Source organism: Bos taurus, chromosome 26, assembly GCF_002263795.3.
Source record: "Bos taurus isolate L1 Dominette 01449 registration number 42190680 breed Hereford chromosome 26, ARS-UCD2.0, whole genome shotgun sequence".
Lineage (NCBI taxonomy): Eukaryota > Metazoa > Chordata > Mammalia > Artiodactyla > Bovidae > Bos > Bos taurus.
This window is the reverse complement of record NC_037353.1, coordinates 18,795,061-18,809,136: the sequence shown is the minus strand read 5'-3', so window position 1 is coordinate 18,809,136 and position 14,076 is coordinate 18,795,061. Positions and strand designations below refer to the sequence as shown.

Here is a 14,076-nt window from a genome sequence, read left to right as displayed (position 1 = left end):
TGCCATTTCCTTCTCCAATGCATGAAAGTGAAAAGTGAAAATGAAGTCGCTCAGTCGTATCTGACCCTTAGCGACCCCAGGGACTGCAGCCCACCAGGCTCCTCCGTCCACGGGAGTCTCCAGGCAAGAGTACCGGAGTGGGGTGCCATTGCCTTCTCCTTGTTATTACCACCCTAGTCTACAGATTAGGAAATCCAAATTCAGAGGAAAAATCTACTTACTCTGTTCACGTGCTTGCCTTCTCTTAATAATTAAATAGTCTTGGATTTTTGCACTTGCACGAATCTTTTCTTCTCCACGTGGAGTCAGTAAATCCTATGAGAGTGGTGATCATGTCTATTCTAACCTGGCAAAACCTAGCATCATGCAGCTTTCACATTGTTCAGTAAATAAATATGGGTAAGTTGGTTGGTGTGCATATTTGAAAGGATTTGTTCCAATCTTGACACTATATTTTAAATATAAATGGTATGAGTAATTACAACGACAACACAAATCCGTATAGTGAATGTAAAAGTGCCCTGATATCACAATGCTGGCACAGGGCAGATACTTATGAAACTGCAGTTGTCCTGTCTTGCTCTTTACAATTTACAAAGTCGCAATCTCAAAAGTCAGTTTTGGGTTCTGTCCTTTAGCTCCTCATTGGTGCCTTTGACAACTGCGGAGATCTAAGCAGGATAGGAGACGCTGGTGTAGGTGGTCATTGCTGTTTCTGTCTCAGATTTGGTTTGGTTTGGTTTGGTTTGGCTAATTAGGTAGGCTACCCCTAGTAGATGAGTTCTGAGTTCTCCCGGTGGCTAAGACGTGTCTGTAGTTCAGCCCCACCCCTCTTTCGGGTATTTAGCGCAGGGAGCCTGAGACACTGCCCCGCACAAAGATGGCGCAGAGCCCGGGGCTGGCCCAATGGGGAGTGGCGTTGCTACCGGTTGCCTAGGTAACAGCCAATGGGCTGCGGGAATTGGTCGCACTGTGGCTACCCGGGATGGCGGCGTCAAGTAGGGCAGGCACTGGAGGTAGCCGCGGAGAGGCAGGTGGCAAGGGCGAGCCGGGCGGAACGGAGGTCCGGGCCGCTGCAGCCCGGCGTCGGGGTGAGACGATCATCCTTGAAGCCCCGGCCCAGGTTGACTGGCAGCACGGGTGGGAGGGGGCCGGGAGAGTGTGATCGGGCAAAAGGGACTGGGGACCCCAGCCCGAAATGACAGGGGCTGGGGAGCGCGGGTCCATCCGGGGAGGTGGCACCCGCGGGGGTCCCAAAACGCGGGCTTCCGTCTCTGCTGCGGGGTCTGAGGCCGGAGGGAGCCCATGGCGCCCGGGATAGCGAGAGGGGTGGGTGGGGGCTTTGTGAAGAGCGGATGGCAGACCTGTGTGAGCGGAAGACCCCGCCCCCGTGGAAGAGCTGACCCCGGATGGAGGGAAGGAGCTGTGCTGAAAGGCCAGGACCGGTGGGAGAAGAAATGGGGAGGTCGACGAGAAGAGTTGCCTTCTTGCGGTCTAGGGCTTTGTTAGCTCAGGGTTAGCCTGTCACACTTTGGTGGAGAGGCGTCCCGCACACACTCAGTGAGTCTTGGGAAAGGGGATGCTTAAATTAGCTGATGGTGGCATCCCTACGTCTAGCATCTCCAAACTGCTTAGGTACCAGCGGAAGTCACTCGACTATGTTAGAACCCAGCCCAGGCATTTTACTTTCTCATTGACTAGAATAGTATCCTGGCAGTCCCATCGCCCCAAGGCCTCTGGTTTTTTGTTTTGACCTTCTTTCTGGCGTCAGGATTTTCTTTCCACTTTCAGCAATCTTAACTGTCTCACAGTCTTCCTAAATAAGACCTTTATCTAATAGTGATACATTTGTTTACTTTTCCTGTGGAAGGAAGAATTGTTATAGTGAAAGAGATTTACAGACTTAAAAGAGACAATTATTTTAAGCTCACTTAAAATACTTTAAAAAGAACATTTGACTTCTTGTTCTAGGTCTCTTACAAGCCTGATCTTTGTTCATCAAAGCCTTCATTTTCTTCTTTTTAGAATTTTAAAAGCCTAAAAACTGCTTTCCTTAGAGCTTAAAGAACTTTGACAAGACTGTCATACCCTGGGGAGGGTGGCTTTAGGGGAACCATGTGACGCTTATTAATATGTGTGGGTAGTTAAAGTGGATGCCTCAAAAAATATTCTTAAACTGAAAATCTGCTTTCTTTTAGTTTTTTTTTTTTTAATCCTCTGGATTTGGATATATGTTAATTACAGTGGATCCATAAATGTTTTTGACCAGTTTGATTTCTGAAATTTTATAAAAAGACAAATGAAATGGAAACAACAGTTTTCATCCCTGCCTTCTAGTTCTATTTGGAAATGTCTGGGGCAGGAGAAAATAAAGATCGTGAGGATATAGTGGATTGTGTAGACTAACAGTATGTTGGTTTATGGGGACAAAATAGTCATTTTCTTTTAGATAAATGCTTGGTTTGATCCTTTGCAACCTATCTATCAAGAGAGAAAGGGTGGGCATCTGTTAAGAAGGATGACTTATCTTGACTTTCTAGCTAGATTCCACATATGTATCTGAACCCTAAACTCCTAGGTCATCTATTCTCTTTAAAAAGATTTTTTGAATAGCTGATACAAATACTGATTTGCATCCTTTATTAAAGTGTTGGTGGTTTTTGTAGTCTATATTAGCACTGGCTATACTTCATTAAACTAGATTTATCTCAATAACTATGATTACTGATAAAGTTCCTTTTTGGGTCAGTGGCTATACAGCTATTAATTAGCATGGCTAATTACAGAAGTCATAAATGAAAACCCTGACACTGTCTCAGGCAGTGACAATATCAATTATTTGGACACTTGTAGAAGTTTCTATTCGAGTGTGTTCAACCATGGCCTGAGAGGAATGGAGTGTACATCTGGTTCCTTTAATTAGCACTTCTCATTGTGTTCTTGGGAACTGACATCATTTTGACAAGCAACTATTGAAGTTTGCTCTATATCCCTAGAACAAAAAGGAATGAGAATTTGTAGTACCTGTAGACATACTACATTAAAAACAAATGGAAAAGGACAGTGGCAGGGTTAGGTTGAGAGATGATGTTTCAGTTACAATTGCTGTATAACCAATTACCCCAAAATTAGCTGCTTAAAACCTGCCATATGATGCTCACAGATCCTGTGAGTCAGGAATTTGGAGAGGGCATCATGGCAATGACCTCACTCTGTTCCATGATACTTCAGCTGAGATGCAGGTTCAGTGGCTGGGAGCTGGAATCATTCTGAAAGCTCCTTTACTCACTCCTGGTGCCTAGGCTAGGGTGGTTCAGTGATGAGGACTGCTAACTGAAAGCACCAACGCATGTGACTTTATATGTGGCCCAGCCTCTGAGCATGGTAGCCTCAGGATAATCAAACTACTTATGTGGTGTCTCAGGTCTCAGAGCTCAAGTTTACCAGTGAGCAAGATGGAAACTGCATCACCTTTTATGATCTAACCTCAGAACACATCATCACTTCCGTCACCTTCTATTGGTTGGAGCAATCACAAGCCTGGCCAGATTCATAGGTGAGTTAGACACAAGTTTTTGATGGGACAGTGGCGAGGTCAAATTGTAGAAGAACGTGTAAGACAGGAAATATGGCCGCAAATATCTTCAGAAAATACAGTCCACTCTATTTGGTAATGAGAAGCTAATCTTTCATTTCTTTCACTTCTTTGAAATGTTTAGGATATATTGCCCAAAAGCTAACAGCATACCGAAACGGTTTACAATTGGAGGGGCTGGCTAGTACTTGGTCCCTAGATAATCCTCAAATTTTAGAGAAGCATTATTCCCTTTCAGATTCCTTCTACTGGTGGGATGCCACTGTTTGGAAATTTCATACAAGAAAAAGTAAACATACAAGAGACTGAGCCCCTTTATCATCAGTCTGATTCCTCAATGTGCACTGCAATAACTCCTTCCAAAACTTTGAAGACAAATTAGCTGCTTCTGAACATTTAGAGGGAATGTCCTTAACATCATCTTCCTGTGGAAATAATGATTTTGTGTTTATGTATCAGAACAGTTGTTTAGTTTCAATATTTAGTAGAAGATGCAACCATTCATATTCTGATTTGTTTTGAAGGAATGAAATAGTACCATACCATTTATACCACAGCTGACAGTTTTGTTCTCCGATGTAATTATTTCTGGGAAGAGCCAATGGTAGCCTCTAGCTGTCAACATGTCTGTCTGTACTGGAAAGAGTTTTCCTCTTTAGTTTTGACGGCAAACTGCGTCTCTTCCTCTCATTAATGTTGTATTTTCCATGGAGTCATGTTGACCTCTACCCCAGGCATACTCTGCTGCTGGGTTGATTATAAGAAGCTTGTGAGCCTGAAATTAGATGCCGACCTTGAGGAACATTGATGCGACAGAGATGGCATACCAGAGGCCAGCATCACCTCACTGAGAAATAGACCCTAGAGGTATTGAGGGGCATTAAGACAAGAAAACGATCCTTGTCTTGGGATGTCTTCTACTATTTAAGGGACCCTGGATATGGAGCTCCTGAGTAACTGGAAAATTGAGAAAAATCCCTGGTGAATCTATGGGAATGACTCTGCAGTGAAGTGAAAGTCACTCAGTCGTGTCCAGCTCTTTGCTACCCCATGGGCTGTAGCCCACCAGGCTCCTCTGTCCATGGGATTCTCCAGGCAAGAATACTGGAGTGGGTTGCCATGCCCTCCTGCAGGGGATCTTCCCAACCCAGGGATCGAAGCCGGGTCTTCTGCATCGCAGGCAGATTCTTTATGGTCTGAGCCACCCAACTTCCACAAAGCTGGCCTTCATTATAGAGGTAGAAATTAATATCCCTGTGTATTTGGTGAGAGCACAGGGCTTCTGCTCTGTTCAGGCCAGGCTGTCTTCACATCAGATCACTTATGAGCTTTTAACATCTGTATCAAAATCATTATGACATAGGCCAAAATTAGAATACACCATAAGGCACTGATAAAGAATAGATGAGTGGCTTTAATTTACTTTTCCTCTACTCAGCACTTACCTCATTAGTCAAAATTGTTGATATTTTTCCAAAATGTTATTTGAATTTGTAAGGAAACACAAAAGATTCTGAATAGCCAAAGTAACCTTAAGAAAGACAACAAAGCTGAAAGTATCATGCTTCCTGATTTCAAACTGTACTACAAAGCTGCTGCTGCTGCTGCTGCTGCTGCTAAATCGCTTCAGTTGTGTCCGACTCTGTGCAGCCCCATAGACAGCAGCCCACCAGGCTCCCCGGTTCCTGGGATTCTCCAAGCAAGAACATTGGGTTCTTCAAGAACAAATGGGGTGCCATTTCGTTTTCCAATGCATGAAAGTGAAGTCGCTCAGTCGTGTCTGACTCTTAGCGACTCCATGGACTGCAGCCTACCAGGCTCGTCTGTCAGCTAGAGTGATCAAAATAATATGTACGGGCACAAAAACAGGCACACAGATATAGAATAGAGAGCAGAGAAATGAACCCACACTTATATGGGCAACTAGTCTACCACAAAAGAGGCAAGAATATACAATGGTGAAAAGATAGCCCCTTCAGTAAATTGTGTTGTGAATACTGGGCAGCTACATGCAAAGGAATCAAATTGGACTACTCTGTCATACCATGTACAAATGAACAAACCCTCAAAATGGAATAAAGACTTAAATATAAGTTGTGACACCACAAAACTCCTAGAAGAAAAGATAGGCAGCGTGCTCTTTGACATCAGTCTTAGCAATATTTTTTGGATATGTTTGCTCAGGCAAGAGAAACAAAAGCAAAAATTAACAAATGGGACTTAAACTAAAAAGCTTTTGCACAGTGAAGGAACCTATCAACAAAGGGAAAAGGCCACCTACTAAATAGGAGAAGATATTTGCAAATAATGTATTTGATAAGGGGTTAATAACCAAAATATACAAAGAACTCATAAAACTCAATTTCAAAAAAGCAGACAACCTGATTAAAAAATGAGCAAAGAACCTGAATAGATTTTTTTCCAAAGATGTACGGATGGCCAACATCACTAACCATCAGGCAAATGCAAGTCAAAACCACAGTGAGAAGACTTGCCTGGTGGTCCAGTGGTTAAGAATCTGCCTGCCAGTGCTGGGGACATGGGTTTGATCCCTGGTCCAGGAAGATTCCACATGTTGAGGGACATCTAAGCCCATGGGCCACAACTGCTGAAGCCCACACACTCTAGAGCCTGTGCTCTGCAACAAGAGAAGCCACTGCAATGAGAAGTCTGTGCAGCGCAACCAGGGGATAGCCCCAGCTAGCTGCAACCAGAGAAAGCCCGTGCACAGCAATTAAGACCCAGCACTGCCATAAATAAAATTTTTAAAAATATTTTTAAAAACCCACAGTGAGCTATTACTTCACATCTGTTAGAATGACTGTTATCAAAAAGACAACAAATTATAGGTATTGGCAAGGATGTGAGAAAAGGGAAACCTTGTGTACTATTGATGGGAGTGTAAATAGGTACAGCCAGTATGGAAAACAGTATGGTAGTGCCTCAAAAAATTAAAAACAGAGCTACTGTATGATCCAGTACTACCATTCCTGGGTATTTATCTGAAGAAAATGAAAACACTAATTGGAAAAGATATGCATCCCTATGTTCATTGCAGCATTGTTTACAATAGCCAAAATATGGACACAATCTAAGTGCCCATCAATAGATGAATGGGTAAAGAAGATGTGGTGCATATTAATGTATATGTATATATATGGTAGAGTACTACTCAGCCATAATAAAGAATGAAACCTTGCCATTTGTGACAATATGGATGGACCTAGAGGGTTTTATGCTAAAATGAAATAAGTCAGATAAAGACAAATGCCATGTGATTTCACTTATACATGGTATTTATAAAACAAAAATAGATGAATGAACATAACAAAACAGAAACAGCTACAGAGAATAAGCAAGATAGTTGCCAGAGGAGAGGGCATAAGAAGAAGAGAAAGAAAGAAAGAGAAATAGGGATTGTATGCTAAAAAATATATCAAATCATTCTATTTATCTCTGTTTATATTTAATTATGTTTTGAGTATCTTAACCCCTTCTTATAGAATATCCTTGAAGATAAACATTCTTTTACCACTTGTATGAAGCTATACCTAGCCAGTCTCCAAATGTTATCGGTTGTTTTCATTTATCCTGTGACACATCTAATAATAATTCCTGCTCCCATTACCCTGGGCTTTACTTGTGGCTCAACTGCTAAAGAATCCTCCTGCAATGCGGGAGACCTGGGTTTGATACCTGGGTTGGAAAGAACCCCTGGAGAAGGGAACAGCTACCCACTCCAGTATTCTGGCCTGGAGAATTCCATGAACTGTATATAAGTTCGCAAAGAGTCAGACATGACTGAGTGACTTTCACTTTCACTTTACCCTATTATCTCCCTAGTTCAGGCCTTAGGAGCTCAAACCTGGGCATATCGGTTAGCTTTTGCTAGGTGTGTTATTACACACCATCCTCAAATTATAGTGGCTAAAACAACAACCATTTATTTAGTCTGTGATTCTGTGGGTGTGTAATTCAGGGCTGAGCTCAGGAGGGCAGCTCTTCCAGTCCTGCCTGAGCTCACCCAGGCATCTGCAGTCTGCAAGTCAGATAACCCACCCAGATCTAATGGGCAGAGAAATAAATAACCTGCCTCTTAGTGGAGGATCTGCCATGTCACGTTGCAAAGACATGGATGGAGGGAGAGTATGTCATGTGCATTTTTACAGTTGACTAAACGATCACATCTTTTGTAGCTTTTCTGGCTGTAGGCTTTTGCTGTTCCAACCCATCCTGCTTCCTTCTGCCACATTCATTTTCCTTAGACTCTGCTTTCATAGTTTGTGTTGTAACCCCCAGAGGTTTCTTCTTTCCCCCTACCTTATCAGCCATCAACCCTTCTGCCTAGCTTCCAAAGGTCTCATTAAGCTGGCCTGACCCTAAAAGCAGAGACATGGTACAGGGGAAAAGAGCTAGTGGCAGTCAGGGAGGCATGGGCACCATCATCGTCACTGCTCACTAAACTGGTTCTTGACCTCTTTGGGCTTGTTTTCTCCAAATGGTTCTCCCTCCAAAATGAGGGGGTTTGGATTCTTGTCAGATTTAAGATTTAGGCTGGGTGTACATACATGAATTTACTTCCCATTACTCTGTAAATAAACCTTCAAGACCTGGCTTCTTATTTCCCACTGCACATGTCATGTTTATGTTGCTCTTGGTGCTTTCATCCCTGTGTTTTTTCAGGCTGGAATTGCCCTTTGCGTTCTTCACTGCTTGTTTTAAATTCTGCCCATCCCTTGTCTTTGTAATCTCTGCCATCCAGTTTGACATTTAATTATATCATCTCTCGTATTACTCAGTGTTTCAGTTGTTACTTTTATCAACTAGACTACAAACTCATCAAGGGACAAGACTATATTTTATGCATTGACTAAGCACATAGTAGGTATCAAGCAAATGCTTAAAGATTAATCCTAAATTTCCATCCCAGGGCTTAGAAAATTAGAACTGGCTGAAACTTGTTGAGACAAGTAAGAGGATAAGACTGGGCAGAGGTGGTGATGATGGTGGTGGTGGTGGTGGTTTGGGGTGGGGATTTTTGTTAAATGTACTCATGCTTACCAGGCTGGTAGCCTTTAGAAGGTATCTATAAAATTGCTCTCCAGGCCTTTCCTCCAGCCAAGAAACACTGGTTCTCTTCTGTTGTTTCTTGCAGATTTCATCCTTTTTGTGAGCTGTCACCATGACCCTGACAAAAGGTTCCTTCACTTACTCCAGTGGAGAGGAGTATCGTGGCGAGTGGAAGGAGGGTGAGAGGACCCATGGGGGACATCCAGTGATGTACCCTTCATTTGGCTGAAGGCGAAATACATCAGGACATATAAGCAAGCTTTATGAGACTTCATTTCTGTATCCAGGATTTAATCCAAATAGTGCCTTTCCTTTTATTCAATTTTAGGATTATAAATAAAGGAATTGGAAAATGCTACTACTATGCCAACCTCCAAAAATAAGTTAAATGTTCCCACTTCTAAATTTAAAGTGTTTTAGCACTCGTTTATTGTTTATTTTTTGCCATGCCTCATGGCTTGCAGAATCTTAGTTCCCTGACCAGGGGTGGAACTTGGGCCCTCAGCAGTGAAAGCGCTGGATCCTAAGCACTGGACGACCAGGGGACCCCCACCCCCAGAACTCTTTTTCTCCTTTCATGGCATTATTTGGGAACTGTTTTTATAACTGCTCATGTACTCAGCAGAGCAAAATGAGTGATTTTTAGTGCCTGTAAGTTAGAAAGTGTAAATTCATTGCAATGACTTGTCATTGCACTTGCAGTGATTCTAGGGAATCTTAAGAAGTTGAGGAAATTAGGGCAGACACTCAAGAGAAGATGACATCCATGGCCTTGAGTTTCCTGTGACAGCTCATTATACTTGGAAGTATCTATTCATAGGCATGGCAGAATTCCTCAGAGCCTGAGACCGTACAGGAAGCAGGTTAATAATGTTCAGCTTGGAAACAGTCTGGCCACTTAAAAGTCTCATGGGTCCAATCCTAGCAAGCCAGGAACTGCCCTGAGGAGACTAGACTTTATAGTTGTGCCAGTGAAGAGCAGTTCACACCGTTTCCAGACACCTCACTTTTTTCATGGTAGATCCCTGCGGCTGATGAATTCTTGAGATTTGAGAGGAGAAATTGTGCATATGGGATGTGACCTTACCTCCATACATCCCAGCCTTTTCTCCAGCCTCCCAAACTGCTCTCACCTTCAACGTGACATTTTCGAAGAGAGTCTTCCTGAGGCTCTGCTGGGCAGTCTCTATCCACCAAAAGAACTCCCTGGTACCCTGAAAGGCATTGCTGCTTCTCTAGTATCTTACTCTGTTCTCTGGTCAGTCCAGTGGGTAAACACAGCCCTACTGATGGGGCAAAGCTCAAACCAGTCTTGCCAGTCAGGCTGTTAGGTTTGCCCCACAGCTTCATAGTCTCAGAGGGTACTTTAATTTTTTCTTAGACTGGCAAGGTAGTTAAGTGTTGAGGGCTCCCGAGTCAGGGTGCCGACTGCATTTGCTGTCTAGCTCTGCCTCTTGGTTGCTCTATGACCTTGAGTACCTTTTTTTTTAGCTTCCCCTTGCCTTGGTTTCTGCATCTGTTAATGGGAAAAAGAGGGGTTTTCCCTGGCAATCCAGTAGTAGAGACTCTGCACTTCCATTGCAGGGGATTTGGGTTTGATCCCTGGTCAGGGAGCTAAGATCCCATATGCTGCATGGTGTGGCAAAAAAAAAAAAAGTGGAAATAATATTGTTATTTATTTTTAATTCAGTTCAGTTCAGTTCAGTCGCTCAGTCGTGTCCGACTCTTTGCGACCCCATGAATCGCAGCACGCCAGGCCTCCCTGTCCATCACCAACTCCCGGAGTTCACTCAGACTCACGTCCATCGAGTCAGTGATGCCATCCAGCCATCTCATCCTCTGTCGTCCCCTTCTCCTCCTGCCCCCAATCCCTCCCAGCATCAGAGTCTTTTCCAATGAGTCAACTCTTATAAATAAAAATAAATAGTATTTAAGTATTAAGTATTAAATACTATTATATTAAATAATATTTAAGAAATAGTATTGTGCCTACCTCCTAAAGTTGTTGTAGTGATCAAATTAGATGATAAATACAAAGTGTTTGAAAGAGTCCCTGGCATATAGTGAAGGCCCTGTAAACATTAGCTATTGTGATTTTTGTTTAAAAAAAATTGTTTTTTAGCTATTGTGATTTTTAAGTGCTCTCTTACCTTCATACTTAGATCTGCTCCAAATCTGATGGCTGTTGCTGGCCAAAATCTTGGCTTTCTCTGCCCACCCAATCCAAATAAAAAAATGTGGAGACAGAGTTTGGAGAAAATAGAAAGGTGGCTTTAATTCTCAGCAGGCAGAGAGGGAAATACAGTAGGCTCATGCCTCAAGAACTGTGCCCCCTCTGCTTCATAAGGAGTCTATGGGCTTATATAAGATGAGTGCTTGCAGTCAGGGGTCTGTGATGAGGAGCGAAGGTGTAAGAATCTTGTATTCTTCCTCTTGCATGGTTTCAAAACCAGTCACAGGCTGGTGTCAGTATCCCAGTAATTCAGTCTGGCAGTCCTGTGGCCCTGCCTCTTCTTTCTGATATGTAAAAAGAGAAAAACTACACGAGGTGGTTTGCAGAGAGAGTGCTATAAAGGTAAGCACCAGATACAGGATGTAAGTAGCAGAGTCAAGGGCTTCCCAGGTGCTGCTAGTGATAAAGAACCTGCCTGCCAATGCAGGAGACGTGAGGGACGTGGGTTCAGTCCTCTGGAGGAGGGCATGGCCACCCACTCCAGTATTCTTGCCTGGAGAATCCCATGGACAGAGGAGCCTGGCGGGCTGTGGTCCATAGGGTCACAAAGAGTTGGACACGACTGAGGTGACTTAGCCCACACGCATGCAAAGGATAATAGGTGCAAAATGTAGCTCATGCAGAGTTAGGGGGCAGAAAAGCAATTTCAGTTACAGACTACAGATTAGGAAAAGTTAAAGTAAAAACTGGGAATGTCCAGACCTGTTCACTGTTCTCTTTATCTTCTTTGATCTCAGGAAAGGGAAAGAAAAACTCACTGCTCTTTTTCCCTTTTCACCGCAACAATCCTTGGAGCCAAGTTATTACTCTGGGCAATGGTTCTCTGCCCTGCTAATGTCACTGTCTTCTTTCCTTTGTTGGGGGGTGATGCAAGGCAAAGAATGTTAGACAGTGACAGAGGGCCCTGAAGCTGCCCCATCCCAACCTGACACCCGTCTTCTCTTTGCTCAGGCCGCAGACATGGTTTTGGTCAACTGATGTTTGCAGATGGTGGCACCTACCTGGGCCATTTTGAGAATGGGCTCTTTAATGGCTTCGGGGTGCTGACCTTCTCAGATGGCTCAAGGTGGGTACCTGGTCATTCTTTTCCCAACCTTAGACTAGGGAAGGGAAGCTCTGATCTAAAAATGATAGCAAGAAACACCTGGTCAAATCTGAGCTTGTCCCTGACTCTCTGAAAACAGGCAAAGAGTAGCATTCATTCTTTTATTGGTTACTTTATAAATACATCTAAAATTTGAGACGGCAAGGAGGTCAGTGACCTCTCAGCCCACCACTGTGCTCTTTGGTTGTTTCCTTGAGATTAGAGCCTCATATCATTTGGGCTCTCTGACTCCTCTCTGCTGGGTGAGATGGGTGAGTGGGGTTGGGGGAGCTCTGGAAGAGTGGAATCAGCTTTGCTCCTTAGCGTTAATAAACCACATGTTTGGTGTTGGTAGCTGCCTGACTCAGTTATCCTGAAGGCTCACATCTCGCGTTTCCCCAGGTATGAGGGGGAGTTTGCCCAGGGCAAGTTTAACGGCGTCGGAGTCTTCATTCGACATGACAACATGACCTTTGAGGGAGAATTTAAAAACGGCAGAGTGGATGGTTTAGGTAAGTTGCCAACCAGCAGGACAGGTGACTGAGGCGAGTAAATGGGTGGCAGCACACCTTTGCAGCTTTAATCCTTCTGTGGACACCCAGCAATACAGTGCTGGGTCCATGGACTGAGCACCCAAGAGCTGCAAATTTTCTCTCCCTCGGCTTCAACGTAGCAAGCTGGCCTCCGAGCCACAAATGCCATTGTCACACCCTTATTTTCTCTGTCCCCGTCAAAGGCCTGCTGACTTTCCCTGATGGTTCTCATGGAATACCCCGCAATGAAGGTCTGTTCGAGAACAACAAGCTTTTGCGGCGTGAGAAGTGCTCGGCGGTGGTCCAGCGGGCCCAGAGCGCCTCCAAGTCAGCCCGGAGCCTCACTGCCTGACGGGGGCTGTGCCTGGCTGACAGCAATGCCCACCACCCGTTCAGGGTGGACAAATGAACCCAACGTGAGAGGAGACGAAAATGACCATGGAGCAGAAGCCCCGGGAGGGGCCGGTCACCTGCAAGGCAGGGCTTTGGTCACAGAAGGTCTGAGGCTAGGGCCACTGCAGCAGTGGTCACCCAGCATGTCCTTCCCTTCTCTTACTCGTTGGTACTTCTGTCCCTAACACCATAGATCACCCGGTGCAGACCGGCTGCTGCCTTTCTACTTCATTTTCTGCCAAGTGATGCAGAATATTTTCCTTCTGCCTCTATTTGGTGCAGATGATCCCAGCCCCAGATGAGGGCCAAGTGCTCAGTGCTCTGTGAGAAATGAAGGAAACAGTAGGGGTGGCCTTGACAGTATAGCAGTCCCGTGAAAGTCAAGACCAGAGCTTCTCTGTATGTTGTCCTGCATTCCCGGTTGGCATCATGGCCCCAGGCCTTCCGCTTTGTCCGACCAGCCTGGTCCTGTGTCTGCTTGTTGCCCCTGTGAAGGGTTCAGTGAAGTGCTGTTTTCCTCTCCCTTGACTTTACAAGCTGTCTTCCTACCCTGAGTTCCAGCAGGTAATCTGTGCCCCTCTCTCCTTCCTTAGACATGGGAAAGGATCCTTTTAGTCAGAAAGAAACTGATGTAAATAATCATCTTATAGCTTGTAATTATTACTTACTCCAGGTCAAGGGCAGACATCTCTGGGTCACATCAGGCCTTGTCATGGAGTGAACTGAATCCTCAAGGATGGCTTGGGCTGACACAGCTCCTTCTCAGTGGACCAGTAGGTCAGACCCACCTCAACCCTTTGGGGTTCAGGTAGAATTTGACCCATCTTGGGAAGGCAATGAACTCAAAGAGCATTTGGTTCACTGTGACTCTTCCACCAAGAGCTTTGGCCATCAGGCCTAGGGATCAGATCTGGATTGATTGCACTCCTGCACGATTCATCACAGAGGCCTCCACTTACCCTGGGATCCCAAGATGCCCCACCTGATCCCCAGCCCCTTATCCTCACACTGAATGTCTCCTCAACAGCAGACTGTGGTGGAAGTGATAGTTGTGTGCCTCTATTTATTCTCTGTGTTATACTGTGGAAACAAGTGCTTATGAGGAATAAAGAAATCGCCAGAACTACCTATACTTGGTTTTCCTGCCTCTCTTGCTCTACATCTGTAT

At 44.5% G+C, this 14,076-nt stretch overlaps 1 protein-coding gene across 4 annotated transcripts; it reads left to right on the top strand.

The window, feature by feature from the left end:
* The first annotated feature begins 978 nt into the window (after window positions 1-978).
* Window positions 979-14,040, top strand: MORN4 (MORN repeat containing 4). 4 transcript variants are annotated; one of them, XM_005225620.5, is made up of 6 exons: window positions 979-1,091; window positions 3,425-3,556; window positions 8,751-8,844; window positions 11,850-11,964; window positions 12,385-12,494; window positions 12,719-14,040. In XM_005225620.5, exons 3-6 carry the CDS (start codon window positions 8,778-8,780, stop codon window positions 12,865-12,867), a joined length of 441 nt encoding a protein of 146 aa, XP_005225677.1. In that variant the 5' UTR covers window positions 979-1,091; window positions 3,425-3,556; window positions 8,751-8,777; the 3' UTR covers window positions 12,868-14,040.
* Window positions 14,041-14,076: the final 36 nt, after the last annotated feature.